This window comes from Montipora capricornis, chromosome 3 (genome assembly GCF_036669925.1).
Source record: "Montipora capricornis isolate CH-2021 chromosome 3, ASM3666992v2, whole genome shotgun sequence".
Taxonomy (NCBI): Eukaryota; Metazoa; Cnidaria; class Anthozoa; order Scleractinia; family Acroporidae; genus Montipora; species Montipora capricornis.
The window spans coordinates 67,568,103-67,589,978 of NC_090885.1; the positions used below are offsets into that span (position 1 = coordinate 67,568,103).

General features: G+C 40.0%; 2 protein-coding genes across 2 annotated transcripts; both read left to right on the forward strand.

Annotated features, from left to right (window-relative positions):
- The first annotated feature begins 7 nt into the window (after positions 1-7).
- On the forward strand, positions 8-9,951 carry LOC138043826 (TM2 domain-containing protein amaretto-like). The gene is made up of 4 exons (XM_068890306.1): positions 8-192; positions 1,189-1,279; positions 5,017-5,135; positions 8,467-9,951. The coding sequence occupies exons 1-4, from the start codon at positions 35-37 to the stop codon at positions 8,678-8,680; spliced, it is 582 nt and encodes a 193-aa protein (XP_068746407.1). The 5' UTR covers positions 8-34; the 3' UTR covers positions 8,681-9,951.
- Positions 9,952-10,092: 141 nt separating this feature from the next.
- On the forward strand, positions 10,093-16,659 carry LOC138043825 (trace amine-associated receptor 7f-like). Its single transcript, XM_068890305.1, has one exon. The coding sequence runs from the start codon at positions 14,252-14,254 to the stop codon at positions 15,164-15,166; it is 915 nt and encodes a 304-aa protein (XP_068746406.1). The 5' UTR covers positions 10,093-14,251; the 3' UTR covers positions 15,167-16,659.
- The last annotated feature ends 5,217 nt before the right edge of the window (positions 16,660-21,876 follow it).

The window sequence follows — 21,876 nt, forward strand, 5'->3', positions numbered from 1 at the left end:
TTTGCTTGGTAGCCATGAATCGCGTTGAACAAACATGGCGGAGCGATGTATATTGGATATCAGTTCCTTCATCACCCTTTGGTTGCTGCTAGGGAGGAGTTTAGGTGATCAAGTCGGCGACAAAACATGCTTTGATGAATCTTGTGGCAGAAAATTTGATCCAAAAGGACCTCTTGTCAAGTGCATTTACTTGTAAGGTTACCGATGTTATAAGTTAGAGACAACAGGGCCGTTTATACGAGAGAAAATAAGCCGCGGCTAACTCTGGCCGCGCCTTACGTAAGCCGCGAACACCCCGTATAAATGGTGCAAAATCTACGTTCACGGCCTTCTCAAGCCGCGGCTTATCCTGGCCGGGGAGTTAATACTCGTATAAATAGTTCCTTTCGCGGCTAACTCTGGCCGCGGCTTACGTAAGCCGCGAACACCCCGTATAAATTGTTCAAAATTTACGTTCACGGCTTTCTCAAGCCGCGGCTTATCCTGGCCGGGGAGTTAATACTCGTATACACTGTAAATAGTTCCTTTCGTGGCTTACGTAAGCTGCGGCCAGAGATAGCCGCCGCTTATTTTCTCTCGTATAAACGGCCCTAATTTCTCTCAACTTTATAGTGTGTTACTAGTTCTGTGCAAATGCACTTGATGTTGCTGAATGTCTAAACCTGTCTGCTTCCCACTCACTTATGCCAAGTTTCAGTAATGTTACTAAACGTTCCGCAACCGGCAAATTAAGCTTAGCTTACTGTATCAGCAGACTTCGAATAGAATCAAGTATTTAAGACAGGGTGCATGGTTTGTCGTTCTCATAAGTTACATGTACATGTACGTATAGAGTAGTAAGACTGAACATTTTCACATGCTAAAGGCAGCTTTTTTTTCTCTGTTTTTTGAAACCTTAAGTATTGATCCAGCCTGAGTTATTAAATAACGATAATGAATTCAGAGCTTCCCAACATATAATGTTGTTTTAAGCAATGTTTACCCATATTTTTCTTCATTTCAATGTTGGGTGTATTTCAAAGTTACTTACATTTCATTCTTTAAAAAAAAAAACCTTAATAATAAAAATAAACAAAAAATGAACACAAAGGTCACTCTCTTCCCAAAATTGTTTAATCATGGTTATGTCAGTGAGCCCCATGTTTGGTACATGTATATTATTGTGAATGATAAATTATTAATTTTCAGACCATTAGAGTTTTTGAAATGTGAAAAGCCTATGTGGGTAACAAAAAATGAGACTGCCGGAGATAAAGCTAGTCCTGGATGCACAAAAGAAGTAAGTCAATTATTTATTTTATGAACTTTGTTCTGGTAAGTTGAAGCACGTGCTTTACATGTACACGTACATGCACTCTTTTCATTTGAAAGAAAGTTTACAGAACCCATTGACTCCTGTGATTGCATGAGACTTAATTAAAGTTGAAGTTGAAGTTGTTCAATTTTTTCTCTGTCTTTGTTAACGTTCATGTCAAGCGAGGGAGCAAGCGAGCGAGGGAGCAAGCGAGCGGTCGTGTTGTGAACCGCTCCAAAGTGTCAAGTAGACATAACTTAGACAACTTGTTAGAGATGCCTACAGACACAGTTAAAAGTCTCAGGAAGCGATTTCACTCTGTCTGACACCAGATGATTTTAGTCATCAACTGGGGTCATCCAAGGGCACCTGAGGAGCCAATGGATTAAAAGAGAATGGTAATTTGCATTTTTAATTAAGGTGGCTCAAACCAGTTTCAACACTTGAAATAAACGTTCTTATTAGAAGGAAATAAATGACACTACAAATGTCTTTATCACTTAACAGGAGTGTTATAGTACGATATCAAACACCGATTATTGCTGAAAAAGACTTGGTCATTTTTGTGACGTAAAAAGTTACCGTGGCAATGGGAAAGCCTTGCAAAAACACCCCATATTTTGGTTCTAGCTGCTCATATCTCAAAAGCAAATTCGGTGACCCCCCTTTTTAGTTGTGGATATGTGAAGCATATCTGCGACTATCATTAGGGGTGTGAACAAATCGATAAGTCAATGACCAATGTCGATTTTTTCAAGACATGCGAATTTGTCACTCACTCAGTTGAATTCAAATCAATATGGCAACGATCAATATCAATTTGCCAATGTTTTACTTTCTGAAGTAATGCCGCAATGTCATACATTGAAATATTCTTCAACATTTTTTCTTTTGTTCGCAATCGGACGGGATTGGTGCTCATTGCAGTCAGCATGTGTTACCGAGCCATTGTTCAGTGGAAGATTTAAGGTGTCACGATCTTATGTGTGTTAAGAATGAATGCAAAGAGATATTTGCTTGTTGTTCTGCCAAGTTCACAGGTCCACTCATATTAGCAAAGGAGTATGATGTGACGTTGCCGCAGAGAGTGACAACTGTGTTCACCTAAAACAAACTACTGCTCTTTTAGTTTTTTGTTATTATTTCATCATTCTGTTGGTTGTATTCAATACCTATAAGGTATACTTATACCACATTTAAAAGCTAAAGGTGCTTAAATGTAAAAGATGGGGTTAAAAGCTCTCGATAGTTGTGTTTACATAGTTGAGAATTATCCAGTTGTTTTCGTTATCACCAAACAGTGAACAGTGAAGCATTCCTTTACGATGAGAATCATGACCTCTTTAGCTTGCAGATTTTCCCATTGCAGTTCACATGATGTTCTCGAGGAAGCTCTCCTTTTTTTTTTTTCATAAGTCATTCGTAAATAGGTCAACATTTGAAAGAAACTGTTATCTAGGGTAACATCACATCGTCTGAAATGGGAAGAACAAAACGTACAAGCTGAAGAGGTCAATTTATTCTTTCCTAGCAAAATGGTTATCCTCTGGTACTTTCATGGGCTGTTAACAACCTCTTAAAAAGGTTAAAGGCGCTGAAAACACTGGTTTGCAATTATTTCATGTGGCTCTTTTGCATGTTTTATGATCCATTCCAGATTTCGTGAAAGGTTGAAAAGTTTTGGAAACAATCCTAGTTTTTACTTATCACAAACTGAGGCATTTGTAGCCGTTTACATAGTTGAGGACCCTTCAGATATTTGAAAATGACCTGGTGTAGCCTGTCAATGATAATGCATTCTTTTTAGAAAAAAATCAAACACAAATTCAGTTTCCTAACAAAATCAGAAAGCAACTGATCACAACAGAACTGCCATTTTGTAAGCAATGTTCATGTATTTACGACTTCTTCACAGTTCTCCTTTGATTTATTTCTAAAATGAAATCAGCATGTCAGAATGAAACTTTCTACAAAGTTAAAAAAAATTTTGTGTAGCGGATTCAGAGCCACCTTAATTAAATAATTGAGAATTTAAGGTACATGTAGCTCTGAATCCGCTCCACAGAATTTTTTTAAACTTTGCAGAGAGTTCATCTTGACCTGCTGATCTCTTTTGTGCGATAAAAATTTGGGGTCACGGAGTTCGTTTTTCAGATATGAGCAACTAAAGCCAAAATATACTGCTGTTTTTGCAAGGCTATAGTTACGTCACAAAAATGACTGCATCGTGTTCATCAACTATTGATGTTTCACATGGTACATGTACCATAACATCAATTGCTGTTACGTGATAAAGACAGCTAGTGCTGCAGTGTCAATCCTTCTAATGACAAGGTCTCTTGAAAGTGTTGAAACTGGTTTTAGCCACCTTGACCCTTTAAGCCCAGAGGGGAACCCTATTAATGAGTTAAAGGGGCTAATTGTCATGCAAAATGATGTACCGGTACATGTAATTTCATGACACTCAGAATGCCCAAAAAGTAGAACGAAACATTGCAATAATGACTTAAAACTCTTGAGTAACATATAAGAAATACAGCAAAAGGAAAGGGAATCATGGATGGACACAAATGGACAAGATTGAAATTGATTGCATTTGAGTAATCTTGAAAAAAGTCGGCCCAAGGTTTTTCAATGTGGTGCAGTGCGTGTGTATGCGGCTGAATTAATGTGCAGCACAGGAAACTTAAACTCGTGTTTTGCATAATAATATAATAGGCATGCTCAATGTTAAGCTAGTGAGTGAATAACATCAGTTTTCCCTAGATCCTACCCTCTGAGGTCCATTCGGTCAGTTTTGAACACGAGTAATGGTAGACAATGTAATGCTAAACTTGGACTAAAAGTAAACAGTCTTGGGATAAGAATCAAAGCTCAGAATGTCGCCAGTCAGATGTTAAGCAAACACACTCTCCAGGTTAAAGTAAGTGAGGGACATATGGCCAAGGTTATCCCGGCCTTTCTGTTCAGTGAATTTTGCATTTCATGATGAACTTAGTACACTTTGTTGTTCCATCGTAAGAATAATTACTGAAATCCATGTTGCAAGAATATTTTGTGCGCATTTACTTAAATTCGAAATTCAAATTGTACAGTGTACTTGCAAATTTGCGACAGAAGGTAACATGCTAAAATTCAGGAATGTTATTTTATTCCATACCTTTAAAGCAACTTTTTTTAATTGAAGGCAAACACCAGAAGTTAACTGAAGTGGTGTCTTTCTGCTTAATATCTACTCACTGTAGCTCTCTCTCTCGTGGTAGATTTTATTTTATTTTTCGGTCTTTCAATGATTGTTCAAAGTTGAAATCACTTTTAGAGATGAGAATGGTAAGTGTTGAGGACAAATCAAACAAAGGTTAACCTTGTAATGCCAAAGGGGCTCCCCATTGACGAATAAAATCGTCTGGCGTTAGACAGTGAAATAAATAATCTTTAAGTGGCCACTGGGAGTTAAAGGGTTAAAGACAAAGGTACAGAGTGCTACAAAGCAATGTGCAATAATAGACCATATTCATATTCTCAGTATTAGACTGGAACTACTGTAGCTCTCAATGGAGGCTAATGCAGGGAATATACATGTATTAAAATGTATTTGCATTTGAAAAGATCTCCCCGCATTAGCCTCCATTGCAAGCTAGTTCCAGTCCAATACTGAGAATACGAATATGTTCTATTATTTGTGAAAATAAACATGACCTGTTAAATTCTGATAATTTTAGGTTGGAGGTTCCAAATATCAGGAAGTTGAGCACACAAAAGTGTGGTGTGAGGTGTTACCTGGAATAGAGTGTTATGGAGAAAGGAAATTCCTGAGCTTACAAACGTTTCCCTGCATTAAGTAAGTACACACATACATGTACGCATGTTTTCAACGGTTTGGTAAAAGTTTCTTTTGCTTATTATTATTTTTTGTTTTTCAAGCTTAACTTCTTCTAATGCAAAGTTTTGCCAAATACCCGAACAGCCTTTGGGAGTAGAGAAATAAACCCCTTTTTTTGTATTTTTGGTCTGAGATAGCGTTAATCAGCTTTTGAACAACCGGGCCCTGTTGTTTATGTATCATTGTGTATTTGTCACTGACTTATGTCCAGAAATGCAAGCACTCGCAATTGGCGTGCTCTCAGCTGTCTTCATAACTCAGTTGGTAAAAGTGGAGGTGGGGACATAAGTTTAAGACTAAGTTTTGGAATGGGTCACAGAAGGGTGAACGAGAGGGGGAGAGGTTTAAGAGAAAAGAACACTGTAGGAAAAAATTGTGGGGTGGGGGGGGGGGAAGCTATAACTCCCCCAGCCAGCCCCTCCCTCTCCATGGCCCCTGGCTTAAGGTGCTCATCTAACTGCGATGATCTTTGGTAATGGTAATGGTAACTTTATTATTTTATACACAGTAAAACCTTCATCAAAGATTTTAAAATAAATATCCCTAACTGAACTAACCTAAATACTCGTAACTACATACTAAAAGTTGCATTACAGGGATGCTGTGTTAAGAGAAAGTCTTCTTCAAATAATTGGTCTGGGGCTGCGGAAGAGCTTTTTTTTATTTTCATTGTTATGTTGTTTCGAAACACAAATCTAGAACTCGGATACTCAGGGTTCATCCCATATGTAAAAGATTTTTACATTATAACAACAGCTGATACCAATCGTTGATATTTGAGTTTACGCCAACTTAGTGCCCGGAACAATTCATCGATATTAGAGTCAATTGGCACACATTAAAGCACGGGCTGCACAATTTTAACTTGTGTAGCTTTTCAGAGAAACCACTGCCGCAGTTGCCCTAGACAGTACTACGGTAATTAAAATAAGGTTTAACTTGGCCGTCGTATAAATTAATCAATATATTAAAGGGCATGAGATGTCGTATTCGTTTAATTGCGCCCAATGCAGAAGCAATCTTTTTGCAAATAATTATTCTGTACATAAAATTCCCACTTCATGTTTTGGTGGATAAGCACGCCAAGAGATTTCGTAGAGGACACCTGCTTCACTGGGTGGTCATTTATACTGAAAGAAGGAAATTCAGGAAATGTTTTTAACTTCCGTCTCGACGCAACTAAGATTAGCCTGCGAACGCAGACGTATTTCCGGCGGTCGTTTCTAAACGACCGCCGGAAATACGTCTGCGTTCGCAGGCTAAACTAAGATGAACTAAGTTTTTATTAAATTCAAGGTCACTTTGTTGCCTAACAGCCATGTGTACACCCTGTTTAAATCATAGTTAAGACAGTCATCAACATGTCTTAAATCTGCGCTAGCGAAGGTGAGGCTGGTGTCATCAGCATACATCCTAAGTTGTGAAAAATACAGACAATTTGGCAGGCAAAAAAAGTAAAGGTTCCAGAATTGTTCCCTGGGTGACACCACGTTTGACTAATTTTGGAGTAGACATAAAGGAGTTAACATTCCTTTGGCCCGTTTTAAACGTCGCGTTTAACATGTGCCGAATCTAACGCAAATGAGAAAAATCTATTGTTTTCGCTCATTTGCATTAGATTCGGCACATAAAAATGCGACGTTTAAAACGGGCCTTAGACAAGTTTGAGTGCGATTGCTTAAATATGGTGCGAACTATTTGTGACAGTAACCGCATATTCCACAGAATTTCAATTTTGATAGTAGATTACAATACAATTCTGTATTTACAATGTTTACTTATCGTTAAAACGCGAACGTGAAACCTAAAATTACCCTAACAATTCCTCTAAAAATATAAATCCTAATAGAATATAATACAATTCTATATTTTCAATGTATTACATGTCATTAAAGCGCGAACGTGAAACCTAAAATTGTCCTAACAATTCCTCTAAAAATATAAATCCTAATAGAATACAATACAATACAATTCTATATTTACAATGTATTACTTATCGTTAAAACGCGAGCATGAAACCTAAAATTGTCCTAACAATTCCTCTAAAAATATTAAATCCTACTCGTACAATAGAATTCTATATTTACAATGTACTCGATACCGTAAAACTATTATTAATTTCATCACAATTTCTCAAAGCCGTAACTACCCATTCAAAGCCTTAACTTGAGCGTTGAGTGAATGCTTTCGATGGCACATGTAGATGAGCGCATTGCCTGAGAGGCTGCTCTGCACTGCGAATTTGCAAATTGATAAGGTACCCATAGCTGTTTGTTTATTCTCTATCTCAAATGACGCCGGAATGTCGAAGGCGTCCATATCTTCCTAGCCGAGTCTTGTGCTTTCAGCGATTGGGATTGAACTGGCGCTACAATACAGGCATCGCCAAATAACCTCTAGACCTGATCTCACTGCCTCTCTGTAGTGTTCCTTTGTAATGCCAGTCAGGCATCGCCGATGTTGCCACCTGTCGCAACCATCACATAGGAGTGCTTCTTGTCTTGAGGTTACTTCTTAATTCCGCACAAAATAAACAATAATACATGTAGCTGTCCATATCTAACTGTAAGAGTCGTCGCGATCGGGAGTATTCTGAGAAAGTTAGTGGAATGAATTGAACAAAAATCACAACCCTTTTATACCGCAAAAGACGGATCGAAATCGCAGCTACGTGATTGGAAGATATTGTCGGTGTTAACTTTAATTAAAGTCTTGAAACAATGTCCTATTGAAAGGAAAAAAAATCTCACCTTGTTCGGTACTTGCCGCGCAAGCGACCGTAATTAGCGCTTACTGTGTTTATCTCAGTACATGTAATCAGTAATCACAGTGTGTTTGGTTAAGTGAAGTGTAGTCACTTAAGATTTTGATAGCTGTGCAACTGCTTACTGTCAGTGGCCTTTACACGTGCGCTTAAATTAAACAGTTTGCAAAAGAAGCATGTAGGCGAATCGACTTTACTTGTGTAGGCTAATCGACTTTAAGTTTGTAGGGGGATCGACTTCAGTGTAGGCGAATCGACCTGTAGGCGAAACGACTTGCAGGCGAAACGACCGGTTTCCGGCCCAACTATCCGTAGCTTCGAGTAACGCAGTAACCGTAGAGTGTAAAGAACGAAATCCGGATTGATAAGAATTAGTAATACTGAATATGAGTCAGCTTAACATTCATGTCCATTCAGCAGATCAAAAAATATGAAATTTTCTAGAATCTAAAATCACAGGTATTCCTGTATTCTTAAACAAGGCTCTCATCCCACTTGCCGTTTTCTTCTGTTTTCATTTTCCAGATATTCTGGACACCGCTTTGTTACAACCCTCTTGTATTCCGTTCTTCTCGGATTCCTTGGAGTTGACCGTTTTTGTTTGGGTCACACTGGGACCGCAGTGGGCAAGCTCTTGACACTTGGTGGATTGGGCATCTGGTGGGTTGTGGACGTAATCTTGCTGATAACGGGAAATCTTAAACCAGAAGACGGTAGCAACTGGGTTCCGTATTATTAAACAGTAAATGCGACATCACCTGTTCTTAATTAAGCAACTTGGATAGCGCTATATTCACCAGGCTGAAAGTTGTTGCCCTCTTGAAAGAAAGCACAGTTCTTTGACAAGAACAAGCAGATGGGATCAGAATACTTACGGTGGAAGGACATGTGAATTCACAGCTGTTCTTGTCGCGTAAGATTGGGAATGCACAGTCTCGCGCGACATTTTTTCGTCACTCTGCCGTCCTGAGTCTTCCAGCCGTCCTGTTGCGCAAGCTCCCTAATGACCAAATAAGGACGTCAGCATTTGACGATTTATAATTCGCTGCCGCGTTCGCAGAATAGCTGCAAATTGTTGTTTTCACGGTTTGACGCCTTTTTTGGCAGTTGCCGTGATGAATGTAATTTGGATCAGATGTGGGGGCGGGACTGGACAGTATGAAATCACTCTACACTAACTGTGCTGCTGTTCAGGAATTCTCTTGCTATTATTTTAAGTTTTACCAAAGCGTCGTTCCATTGTAGCAGTCATTTCAGTATGTTGCCCAGTTTCCGGCCTTTTTAGTTTGTAATCGCCCTAACTTCTTGTTTATGCACGGAAACTTTCTCGTATTTCTACAAGGGACAGTTCATTTACTTACCTTAAAAATATACGGAGATCGGCTGCCCACGTCAAGTACTATAGAAATTATGCCATTTTTTGCAAAACTAGTAAGTTGCCCAGTTTCCGGCCAGCGAGTCCAGTTTCCGGCCATCAATAGAAAGCAGAAATTTCATTCAATCCGCTCGACTAAACGGACTTCCAAGGCTATCTCGATGTGGCTTAGCGACTGTACTTTATGGGATTAGAGCAAAATGGTTACTTAGGGGTGTATGGTAGGGCATAGATAGCTGCTAACTATGGGTAGGGTATAACCTTGACAAAGCCCACACGATATTCTCTGGGAAGAGGCACGGGCAATTAACACAGCACATCTGAGTTAATATGTACCTCATTACGCCATGCTTTCTTAAGCTATGTACATTTCATTAATTTCTCGAGTAGTAAGTTATAAAAGTTCATTAATTCAAATAAGTTTTAAACAATCTATCTGTGAGTGCAGATCAATGGCCGGAAACTGGCGTAGTATGCGAAAATCTTAGCTAGGATTTAGACTTTTGACGTTCGCAAACAGCTAAGTTCTAGCTTATGATGACAGGTCCCTTAATTACTTCCATCTTCAATGTAAATTCTGTCAAAAAATTATCAAGCTCCGTGAACTATTTCCTATTAAACGAGTTATTTATTTACGTACGGTAGCTTCGATGTGCAGTGAAAAGGCCAAAAATTAGCCGGTGAGATTTTACTCACCTGAACAAAATCCCTTCTTGTTCGCTCGTTTCTCAACCAAAAAGCCCGCCTAAACCATCAGTTGATAGCGGAGATGTTCGTTTTTTTCCGACGTATCGCTTCGGTGGACGAAGAGTTAAAATCCCATCGAAAATAACCGAGTTTACCTTTTTTTGGCCGGAAACTGATCTCTAAACCAGGAAATCTCTAAAACGTGAAATTCCTGAAACAGGGAATCTCTAAAACAGGGAATCCTTACAGGTCTGATCTACTACACAACTGTTTATTACGGAAGAAGTGCATGAAGTCCTTATGACAGTGAAATTGGTAAATTTTCTGTAAAACAATTAATTTCTTCGTCTGTCACCTCGACAAAATGGCTTGCGGCCATTTTGAAAAAACCTCTCAGGTGATTATCGCGTAATAATCACCTTAAGTATAATCACCTCAAGTCCAACCAATCACCAATCCGGCATTCTGGATTGGTGTTTCACCAACCGACCGAAGTTATTCTTGGAACCTGTGCAATTGCCCAAAATAGGAAGGAGTGACCATTTTTCCATCTTACTTGAGTCACGCTCTTCACAGGTCAAAAGTAAAACTTGAACTAAGGTGATCTACAAGCAAGATCTCATAGATAGTACACTACGTGACTTCGGAAACTGGGTTACAAGACAGGACTGGTCTGAAGTTCTGAGTCTGTCAAGTGGTTCTGTTTTTCCCTCTCCAGCGCGTTAAAATATCTGGTGATAAGCCATGGATAACAACTACTCTGAAAATTCTAATTTGTAAGCGCCAAAAGGCCTTACGTTTGTATGGTAACGGCTCCAATATTTTTATACATCTACGAGACAAAGTGCAAAGAGTGGTAAAGCAGTGTAAAAGGTCCTACTACTCTAATGAAGGTAGAGGCACTAAAAGAGAGCAACGTAGCACGCTGGTGGAGGGAAATCAAAGGTTTGGGTGGAGGAAAACAGAATGATGAATGGTTTCATCAGATGTTGGATGAAAACATTCCTACTGTCGATCCACTAGCGGAACTGTTTAACACCTTTTTGTATGACCTAACGTCACACTTTATGCCCCTGCGGACGCTCGTCGACACTACCGTGGAGGTCCCGGGAGAATTTCTAGTTGATTCAAGAACAGCATTCAAGGCATTGCGCGAGATAAAAACAAGAAAATCCAGTGGTCCTGATTGTATCCCTAGTAGGGTGCTGAAACTGTTTGCCTTCGAGTTGGCACCTGTTATTACTGATTTGTACAATACATCGCTTGTGCAAGGCGTGGTCCCCAGTCAATTCAAGTCATCTCTGGTTGTTCCCATTTCCAAGACTACGCCTCCTAAAACAGTCGAAGAAGACCTGCGGCTGATAACTCTTACCTCTCAGTTGGCTAAAATTATGCCGTCTGGGGCAAATCTACGACACACGCTCTAGTTTATTTAGTTCATTGTATTCTAGAGTATTTAGGTAAGGGTGCTTGCCATGTTCGTCTTTTTCTAGCTGACTTTAGCAAAGGGTTTGATCTTGTGGATCACACAGTACTTATGCATCAGTCAATTCCAGCAGTGCCCATCCCCTCCCCCCCGGGCTAAGCCCCGGGCATTAGCTTTTTTTTTGTTAAATGGGCAAATTCCCCGGGGTGGGGACCTATAGCTGTGTAAATGCCCCGGGGAGGGGACGAAGAAAGAGGGCAAATGCCCCGCCCCCGGGATCGTCGCCTTCCAATAGGCGCCTGTATTCGCAGGCTACTTTATCTGTCAAGAATCAAGACATCTTAAATGATCTTTCATCGCATTTTACGCTCGCAAGATCTGTCTTGAAGATCGCATCATTTGAATTCGCAAGCCTTCAGTGTTTCATATAACTCCGCTATTATGACTTTAAAAATTTCTAGGCTAGTTTTGAATGCGAAATGCGAATTAGTCGTGTTTACGCAGTCTTCACGTCAGTGATTGTTTTGTGATATTAGTTCACCTTGTCGCTTTTATATATTCATATGCTTACAAGCATAAATGAAGAAATACCTAAAATTGAGAAAATATACCTTTAAAAACATCCACAAGTTTTTCGAGTCCGTGACGGACAAGCCAGTCTTTAACGAAGGCTTCGTCTTTTCCGATAAACTCTTCCATGTTAATTCGAAAACACGTGTGTCAAATGCCCGGGCGTCGCCCCGGGGTAGGCTAATGCCCAGCCCCCGGGCCGCGATAAAATTGCGAATGCCCCACTCCCGGGACTGACAACTTCAGCAAATGCCCCGCGGTTGCCCGGGGGGGGGGGGGGGGGGGGGGGGGGGGGGTGGGCACCGCTGGAATTGATTGATGCATTATGTTAGAGCTTAGGTCTCTTGGGGTTGATGATGCCATTATTGGGTGGATCGTAGATTTCCTCTCGCGCAGGTCACAACGGGTAAAAATTGGTGACGCTATTTCCCCCTGTGTTTTCCCTAATGGTGGCATCCCCCAAGGGACCAAACTTGCACCAATATTGTTTGCTGTGTCAGTTAACAAATTGGTAGCAAGTTGGTATACACGGGTGAAATATGTAGATGACCTTTCTGTTTTGGAGTGCATCCCTAGGTGTTCTCCTAGCTACATGCCCTGCATCGCGAACGAAATAGCACAGTATGCATCAGACCACGGTATGCACCGCAATGGAAAGAGATCATATTTAGTTTCCTGCAATATCAGCCCTTCCCGGCAACTCCCCTGTGTTTAACTGGCCGTGTAATTGAGAGAGTTGGTCATTATAAGTTGTTAGGTGTATTTATTTCTAGTGACCTTTCCTGGAATAAGCACTGTGAATATGTCCTTGCAAAAGCTAATAAGCGTTTATACGCATTGAGAATGTTAAGGAAATGTGGCGTGGCCTGCCAGGATTTGGCCGGTTCAAGTATACTGTAGCCTGGTTAGATCAGTTATTGAATATGCAGCACCCGTCTGGGCAGACCTTCCGGTTTATCTGAGCAAAACCCTAGAATTGATACAAAAGAGGGCATTTAACATTATTTTCCCTGGGCTGCCATATGATGTAGCCCTTAGCCGTTCAGGCTTGCTGCCCGTCAGTCAAAGGCGGGAAAAATCATGCAAAAAGTTAATGCAGAATTTCCCAAATAAAGGTTTTCTTTCAAACATAATACCCATTCCCCCTGAAACCCACCATGGGTATTCTCTTCGCTCTGGCTCTGTTAAAGTAGTTGCCAGGACTGAACGGATGAACAATTTTTGTACTTATAAATATCAATAATATAGTTACTGGTGCCCTTGTAATTCAGCTGTAGCTGCAAGAGGGGTAAATAAACTGATCAATCAATCAATCAGTGAATTTTCAATAATCACCCATGTAATTATGCTAATCCACAATATTCCACATCCCCCGAAGTCTCATATTAGCACCTGCCTTTAAGAGGCAATAAATACAGCCTTTTCAAACATTGGCAGGAAAAACCGGTTTTATTACTTTAGCAGAGTTCTACGTTTATCGTGGGATGCTGTCAATTTTTTTATTGTAAATGTTTATCGCTCGTGGGATAAAGGCGTCATAAAACAAGTGTTTGTCATCCTGAATTATGTCTTTCTCTGGCAAAAAAGATAAATGCCGAAAGGAAATAGTAGTTAATACGGGGGTTCTGCGGTTTTTTTTTTTTTTTATCAAACTTTTTTGCATGACAAAAAAGGAAAAGGACTCAAGTCAGTATTGCTAAATATACGTCGTATAGATAACAAAACTCATTCAACTTATCCTTACGGCTCTAGGCCACTAGTGCTATCCATGATAGCCTGGAACAGAGAATTTTAAGGTGTCAACAATATCTTTTTACGCGACATTTTCTAAAGAGGTTTGTTGCTCCTTTAGTGAAAAGAGTGGAAAAGTGTATATTGACTCTCTTTTAGGCAACCAATTTAAACATTCAAGTGAATAAAAATTCAAACATTTCGGATTCTATCCCACCCAGAGAGAAATCTTTTTCTGAAGTTGAGTATATGCTTTTAAGCATAAAAAACAGCAGCTGTGTTCACCATGTTAGCTCATGTGGTCGGGAGACCTTGTAGAGAAGATTAGAGCTGCCCGTCCAATGTCAAATAACAGGTGAAGACAAGACAAAAAATTTACATAAAGAGTTGTCTTCTCTAATCATGCCCTATGTTATAACGTTCATATTGACGCAGCTTTTCCATTAATCAGTTAAGATCGGCCTTAGAAAGGATCACGTTACGTAGACGAGTGCACTTCACTTTCGAGCAGTTCACGTGTAATGGAAAGTTTCAATTACCCATTGTCCCCTTTCAATACTAATATATCTATTAGTAATGGTGACCTCGCGAAGCTGCGAAGTTTCGCTGTTGCTAGTTGTATCATGAATGCATGTACTTCGTTTGCAGCTGTTTTTGGAAATGGCGTCGTGCTCTTGGCAATATGGAAGAGTCAATCGCTCCATTCGCCATCCAACACTTTACTCTTCGGTCTCGCATTAACCGATTTCTCCGTTGGCACATTCATTCAACCGATGCAGGTCGCAATTTCCCTCATCGGCCTCGTGTCAAACGAACGAAGCCCAGGGGCCCTGCAATCGTCTTTTGACGTCCTCTCGGTGATTTTATCGACGGCGTCTTTTACGACGGCAACTTTCATCAGCATAGACAGGTATCTCGTCTTCCACTTTCACATGAGATACAACGCTATAGTCACCAACAAAAAAGTCATGGTTTTTATGGGGTTTGGATTATTTCTAGCAGGTTTGCTCGGCTTTATGTGGACGGTTAACCGGAAAGCGTACTACGTTTCTGCAGTGTCCTCCTTCTTGATCTCGTTCTCCATCATAGTTCTGATGTACTTCATGATCTTTCGAATTGTCAGGCGCCATCAGGCTCAAATACAGGCGCAGTCAGAGGTCGCAACTCAGCAAAAGACCACTTCGCAACGGCTTTTCGCCCGTTCATCAAAATCTGCCGTTAACACCTTCTACGTTTGCTTTATTTTGTTCGTAAGTTATTTTCCTTACACCTTTCTAGGAATTTTTATACAAGTAACAGGTTACAGTATCACGAAATACATAGCGCTTCAACTCGCGGGAACTGCGGTCTTCATAAACTCCTCTTTAAATCCTTTGGTTTACCTTTGGCGAGTCGTTGAAATACGAAAAGCTGTACTGAGTATGTTACGGTGCTAGAACACTGAACACTTGAGACGAGTACCTTCTGACTTCAGGACTACAAACAATTAAGTGATGTAATTAAAGCGCTGCACTTTGACCAAGTATAGGTTCAAATCCCCAGACGAGAGCCACGGGTTTTGTTGTTAACTGCGTTTGTCGAAAAGTCTGAAAAAAAAATAAAGGGGACGTCGATCTTGATGACACTAAATCAAGAGAAAGTTTGCTTCATTATCGATTCATTAGGAGCTGCGGAGTTTGCGTAGGTTCGCCTAGGCTAAACCTACATACGTAATTTTCGTTGTTACTGGGTTGCCAAACCCAGTCGGAATCTCGTTTTCATTTCGTTGGTTTTTTTTTTGTTTTTATTTTTTTCCGTGTCGGGAAAAGTCTTGCCTGTCACTCCCCTGCTAAGTGGTGTCTTTGTGCATAGAGTCTTCTGCGCGTATTTTGTTAGGTTTCAGGGGGCTGGGGTAATGCGTAGCTTGCTCTGCACAATTAACCTGTAATGGCGTCGAAAGTCATTGTAACGCGAATGGCGTTTTAGTACATCTTTAAAGAAAATATACCCATATGGAGCTCAAGAATGGAACGTCAAGACAGGTGGCGAAACATAAAGATCTGGAATCTTAAAAGCGACGAGTAATGGACTTCGACAGCGTGAATCTTTCGCCCGTCGAGCCGAAATCAAAATGAGCAGTACTTCTAATATTTCGCCAAGGTGGTGTTACGTACAACACTGAAACCAAATGGAAATTTCTCTGGTAACTTACGGGTTCAACAAACACAGAGAAGGAATCGAACACCACAAGTAGATCTGTGATCTCTGTTGTGTGTCTCACAGTGTTTACTGAAGTCGCATCTATTTAAAGACTCTTTAAAGTTTGCCTGTTTGTCTGGCAAGTAACCTTCATTTTGTATTCAACTCTGCAAAGGTTAAACTGAAAAAATTGGAAATGTGACAATGAAAAATTATTTGAATGAAAGCTTGTTGTCTCTTTTGCGCTTTATTATTTACGGTGAAGGTTCTTTCGAAAAGGGTTTGATGTGAACTGTCAGAAATTTATTTAATTGCATATGCTTTGTGATTGTGTGTTTCGTTTGCACGCACGCAACTGAAATAGGAAGGGTTTCTTGCCTCTTATAGCAAATATGTTGCTTGTTTCAATAAATGTTTCGCTGGAAAATATTTCTGTGAAATTTCTAGCTTTTGTAAATTTATCATGTTGTTTAATTTTCGAGCTTAGCAAATTTGCACACGTGTTGAAATGTGACTCTAGTTTAATTAGCAAGAAGTTCAGTTGCTCAGGTTCTTTGATTGAACTTGCAAATTGGACAAAACGTGCAGTTGTTTCTACAGAGGAGGAATTACATGTAATTCCGCCAGATGTTTTGAGTAAAGTATATGGTTTAATTAAAAGGAGTTTTTAAAAAAATGAATAATTAACATTTCGTCAACAACGACAATACAAAGCACCTGAGTTTGTGAACTCGACGAAGTGCTAGAATTAATTCTATTGAAAAAGAACGTATTCCTAATGATATTTGAGCGAAGAATGGATTATTTAATCAAAACTGAAGGAGTTTTAAATTGGACTAGACAAATTGAATAATTAACATTATGTCTTCAGTTACAGAGCATCTGGGCTTATAATAAATGAAGGCAGAAAAATCCGCTTTCGCTTGGAGCTGCGAGATAGAGTTGCCTTCATCAAGTTGTAGATCCCTTGTGTATGGTGGCCTCCCCGCCGCGGTTTTTTTTAACTTCCGTATGCATTTCGGTTCCTGCAACGTTTGCGTCGTTGGGCATATTTATCGAAATTGAATTTTTAGAAAATCCTTCCTCTCGACACGGATTTTTTTATTTTTTCGATTTTCGATCCGAATTACATTTCTTGTTTTTCGAAAGGCGTGTATGCCTCCCGGGAAACGCACTGTGAGGCCCTGTCCATACGTATCCGGATATTTTTTAATCCGCAACTTTTTCTTCACGTCCACACATATCCGGATTTAAATCGAATTGTTTGCCGGTTCACACGTTCCAGATTTGTTCTAGTATCCAGGACTCCTCGGTTACTATTGTCAACAAAGCATGCGCCATAAGGCATCAGTAACCTGAGTATCAGGTGTTTCCTAGAAGGAATAGGAAAGGAAAGCCTGACACAGAGTCTTTCAATTAAACCTTCCGCCCCCATCACAGCACGTTACGCGTCTCCGAAAAACTAGCCAATCAAAATCAGTTCCGGTAGGCACTTGACAAATGTATCAACTGCCATATGTCAAATAACCTGCGATCAAGCGTACTTTTCTTGAGACAGGGCGCTAAAAAGTACCTTTTCCCTCCATGTCTCAAGAAAAGTACGCTTGATCGCAGGTTATATGTCAAAGAGGATGGAATAGTGTAAATAAACTTTTCACCGATAAATGCGCAAGGTTTGCGTAGTTGGTCTTGAAAGTCTACTCACAGTTGTGCTGCTATGGTGCCGCTGTTCTTTGAGATTACATACACAGAGTTTTCTTTTCGATTATTTTAAACGGAAAGCCAGTCATAGTTATTAGTCTTGATCACCAACGCCTTCTGTGTAAAGAACTGTCAATCGTTTCAAGTTTTTTACCGAGTTTCATACAACAAATATTTACGGCTGTTTCTGTTGGAGAAAATTAATATCGGAGGAAGTGTCAACTGCTTCCCTACAATCTGCTGAGGGAGATAAGCAAGCATCGAGTTCTAGAACATCATCATCGATCTCCGACTGGAATTTAATACTCCGACGGCGTCAAAAGGACAGCTACACTTCTGCTTCAAAAATGTCAAGGACCAAAGCCTCGACCCTCAACGAAAAGGTCTCTATTTGGAGAAAACCCTGTCGTCGAATATTCGGTTGTCCCATGAAGAAATAAGCCATTTCTGAACATTGCAACGGAAGTTTTTTTGACACCAATTGTGAAGGAAAGTCTGGGAAAATACCTTCAAAACAAACAAGTACTAACACTGACGTTATCGGCGCTTTTAAATAAATATAATTTTTAAACTTGTGGCTCCCTAGATCAAACTGACGTTTACAGAATTAACACTTTTCTAACGGCAGGATGCTGCAAAAGCGAGGTAATGGAACCCATCCAAACATGATTCGAGCACAGCCTCAATCTTGACAAAGAAATTACTGTGTGGAAAGGTCAGATGGAAAAAAAAAATGTAAACAAGTGAGACTTGTGAGTGAAGTGATCGCCTCCCAAAACGGATCCTCTGAAGAAAGTGACTCGATGGACTTGAGTTCCGTTGACTTCTCCCTCAAAACTGTGGAAAAATGTAAGCATTTCGATGCAGAAACCTAGTACGAATTACATGTATGCACTGAGCCGCTTAATTCCTTCTACCTGTGATATAACAGATCTCTTGAATGCTTTGAAGTTGTTGAAAAAAGAGAAGCTTTCTTTGTACAGGTTAAAAAATTGAAAAAAAAACAATATTAAGGACGGTGCCTACTATTGTTAGTGCGCATACGTTCTGCGCATCTCGAGATACTCGGATTTCCTATCGGTGATGCTTACTAATACAGGGATATTTTTGCGCGATTTAAAATTATGCAAAGAAAGTAGATCTTGGTAAGGACTCTTGGTATCCAAAAAGAAAATTGGGGGTAACCATGCATTTTTGAGAGATAATTATGCTTCAATTTGAGAAAGAACGCCATACATTACTTTGTATTTTAAAGCTTCTTACAAATATTATTTATGAATTATCTTTGAAAAATGCGTGGTTATCCCCAAGTGTCTTTTTGGATTTCCATAACACCTGTTGATATCGACATTGCCTTCATAATCACATACCGGGAGAAAAATAGCTTTAGTTAGTAGGCAGCGTCCTTAAAACGTTTCGTGAATTTTATGAGTGGTGTATTTTCCAGTAAAACACTCCTGTCTGTGTAATAAATGAGGCTCTTTCCATACAGTTGGCGGAATTCAGAGGACATCCTTTCATTCGATAAAAAATGCTTTTAAGACAGAGTTCCTGTTCTTGTTTAATCCTTGGAAAGAACTCAAGCGCCCCCTCTGAGCGCATTGTTGAATTTCGCCGATAAAATAGCCGCTGTTCTTCGCTCTTCATGATTCTTCATTTTCGGTTTGTGTGACGTAAGCGTCTTCTGTGTGTTATCCAATCAGAGAAACATCCAGATTCTGGATGTTCGACACAGGCCAATGAATAGATTTGTGTCAGGCCTTCCTTTCCTTCTCTCCCTGACCCCCTGACCCCCTGCCCCTCAGGAAGGGCTGATACTCAGGTTAGGCATCAGTGAGTATGCGACAATAGGAGAAGCGATAGCATTTCGTCCAGTGTTGAATAATTACGCGGTAAGACTAGATCTGAGTTTGTAATGTCATCGGATTTGAACAAGACGATCTCTTCCTCAGATGAAGGATTATCCTCCATTTTGATCACTCTGTCCCAAAACTTGTGGTAGCAAATAAAAAGAAAAAAGTAAAAGCAGCCCCTGGACAGGATTTGAACCGAGAGTACCCACTTTGAAGGAACTGTTTTTATCCACTTAACCACTAAAGATCAACTGACTACAAAATGTGCCGATTATTTACCAAAACTATTAAGTATACATATAAAATCATTGCTGAACAATGGTAAAGGAACTTTATTTAAGTGTCTAGTCGTTCTAGCGCTGGAGCGCTAATTGGGGACACTGTAAACTGAAACGAACAATGAAAGTAAATCAAGTCAAATGTTGGTTTTTTGAGGAGAGGGGAAACTGGAGTACCCGGAGAAAACCTCTCGGTGCAGAATAGATAACCAACAAACTCAACCCACGTATGAAGCCGGATCCGGGAATCGAACCCGGACCACATTGGTGGGAGGCGAGTGCTCTCACCACTGCTCCATCCCTGCACCCCGGTTAAGCCATTCCTGCACCCCTGGTTAAGTCCGAGGCTTGATTTTAAAATGGTTAGCTTTCTCTTGAAGTTTGGTAACCGACATTTTTCACTGTGTAAGCTTGATTCTTAGCGGGTGTTAATACACGTTTACATCGGCACTTTTGGAAGAAAAAAATAATTGACATTAATAAAAAATTACATCCTCGCAGTTAGTGATGTGGTAGTCTAGTGGTTAATTGAAGGGGTTAATAATCACACGTTCCCAGGTTCGAGTCCTGCGAGTACAGACACTGGGGTTTGGCTTTTAAAAGAAATATGTTCATTTCCCATGATCCCAAATCAAGCTTCAGTCTCCAAACTGAACGATAATACTTCACTTGGAAGAAACTGACAATTAAGAATAATCCTTCAATTGAGGGAGAGACTTGGTTGGATTTGAAAGTATCCGGATTCGACCGTCCACGCAATCTCGTACCCAGAGTCCTCGAGCTTTTTGGTCAGCGGGTGATCGCTCAACCTCTGACCAAAAACACCGAGGAATCTGGTTAAGAGATTTGCCGTCGCCACGATTCCAAATTCTTTGCGGATTTGCATGCCGGATTCACTGGATACGTGTGGAATGAAGGTGAATCCGTAAAGAAAAAGTTGCGGATTAAAAAATATCCGGATACGTGTGGACGGGGACTAAATTACTTAGCTTAGAGGCTACGGAGGAAAGAAAGAGAAACTGAGCACTTTCCTCGTTCGCTCGGTGAAGTTGTAAATGACTGTAATCTCCTAGTTTCTGAGTAAAGTCGCTTCTAGTCAGTTAAACCAAACAAAATTATTAACTAGGCAACCCGGTAGGTGGCTATTATTTCAGCACAATCACAATCAGCAAAGCTTATGAGGTAAGAACCCAATCCGTCTTTTCCCCCGGTTTGAAAAAAGGCCATACTGAGGTTTTAGTAGGAGGCTCAGAGTTTTTCTCTCTTTTCTTTGGTTTTTTTTTAGATGTTGCTCGCCGCTTTCGTGGAAAATTGCAAGACGACTTTCGGCCATTTTTGTTTGAACTTAATTTTGCAGCTCTTGTCGCGTGGGGTCGCACTGTGACAAAGGAGTTAACGACGTAACTCTTGTTTAGTCATGACTTCGTGAATTTGTCGAGTGTATTGTAAAAGTATTTGTTTACTGAAAAGAATCCCTAGTCAGGCCAGGAACTATTAATACCAAGCTCTGGAGACGAGAATGTGGACTTTCCGGTTGTGGTGGGCGGGTTTTTGAAAACTCAAAAACACTGTCAGGGAACTGAGAAGGAGTTGTGGTTAAACAACTGAAGCGCATGTTCTCAAAATTACCAAATCTTTTCCTCGTAAAGACGGCTGTGCTTTGTGTGCATCACGTCTCTTCTGTTTCAAAACGAATTAATCTAACAATAGACCTGTTCGGCTTGTACATTTTGTTTTCACAATTAAGAACATTTTATAATACTAAGATGGTTTGGTATTTTGTTTTGTTAATTAAAATGAGGGGCATGCAAGCATGAATATGCCTACATGCACTCTTTTTAATGAACAAAACAAAGGACCAAGCCTCCTGAGTATTATCACATGATCTGTATTGGGAAAACAAAATGTACAAGCCGAAAAGGTCTATTAAAAAGAACGAGAAAACTGCTGCCACATTTTAATTATTTTAAAAAAGGACTTTTTGAATGCAGTTTGTCAATCTAATATGATAGGTTCAGACTGAATAAACATAAACGTAAGCCCAAACGATTTTTTAAGGGTTGTTACCAGCTACGAATGATTGAATATTTTTAAGTGGCCTTGTTTTTGGCAGGGGAAGGAAATATTCACTGACGC

What these genes read in the sequence shown, in the direction of transcription:
- LOC138043826 (XM_068890306.1), top strand. Translation starts at nt 35, where the DNA reads ATGGCGGAGCGATGTATATTGGATATCAGTTCCTTCATCACCCTTTGG. An exon ending in GTCCTGGATGCACAAAAGAA is followed by an intron (nt 1,280 to 5,016) that starts GTAAGTCAATTA and finishes TGATAATTTTAG; the next exon opens with GTTGGAGGTTCCAAATATCA. An exon ending in CAAACGTTTCCCTGCATTAA is followed by an intron (nt 5,136 to 8,466) that starts GTAAGTACACAC and finishes TTCATTTTCCAG; the next exon opens with ATATTCTGGACACCGCTTTG.
- LOC138043825 (XM_068890305.1), top strand. Translation starts at nt 14,252, where the DNA reads ATGGAAAGTTTCAATTACCCATTGTCCCCTTTCAATACTAATATATCT.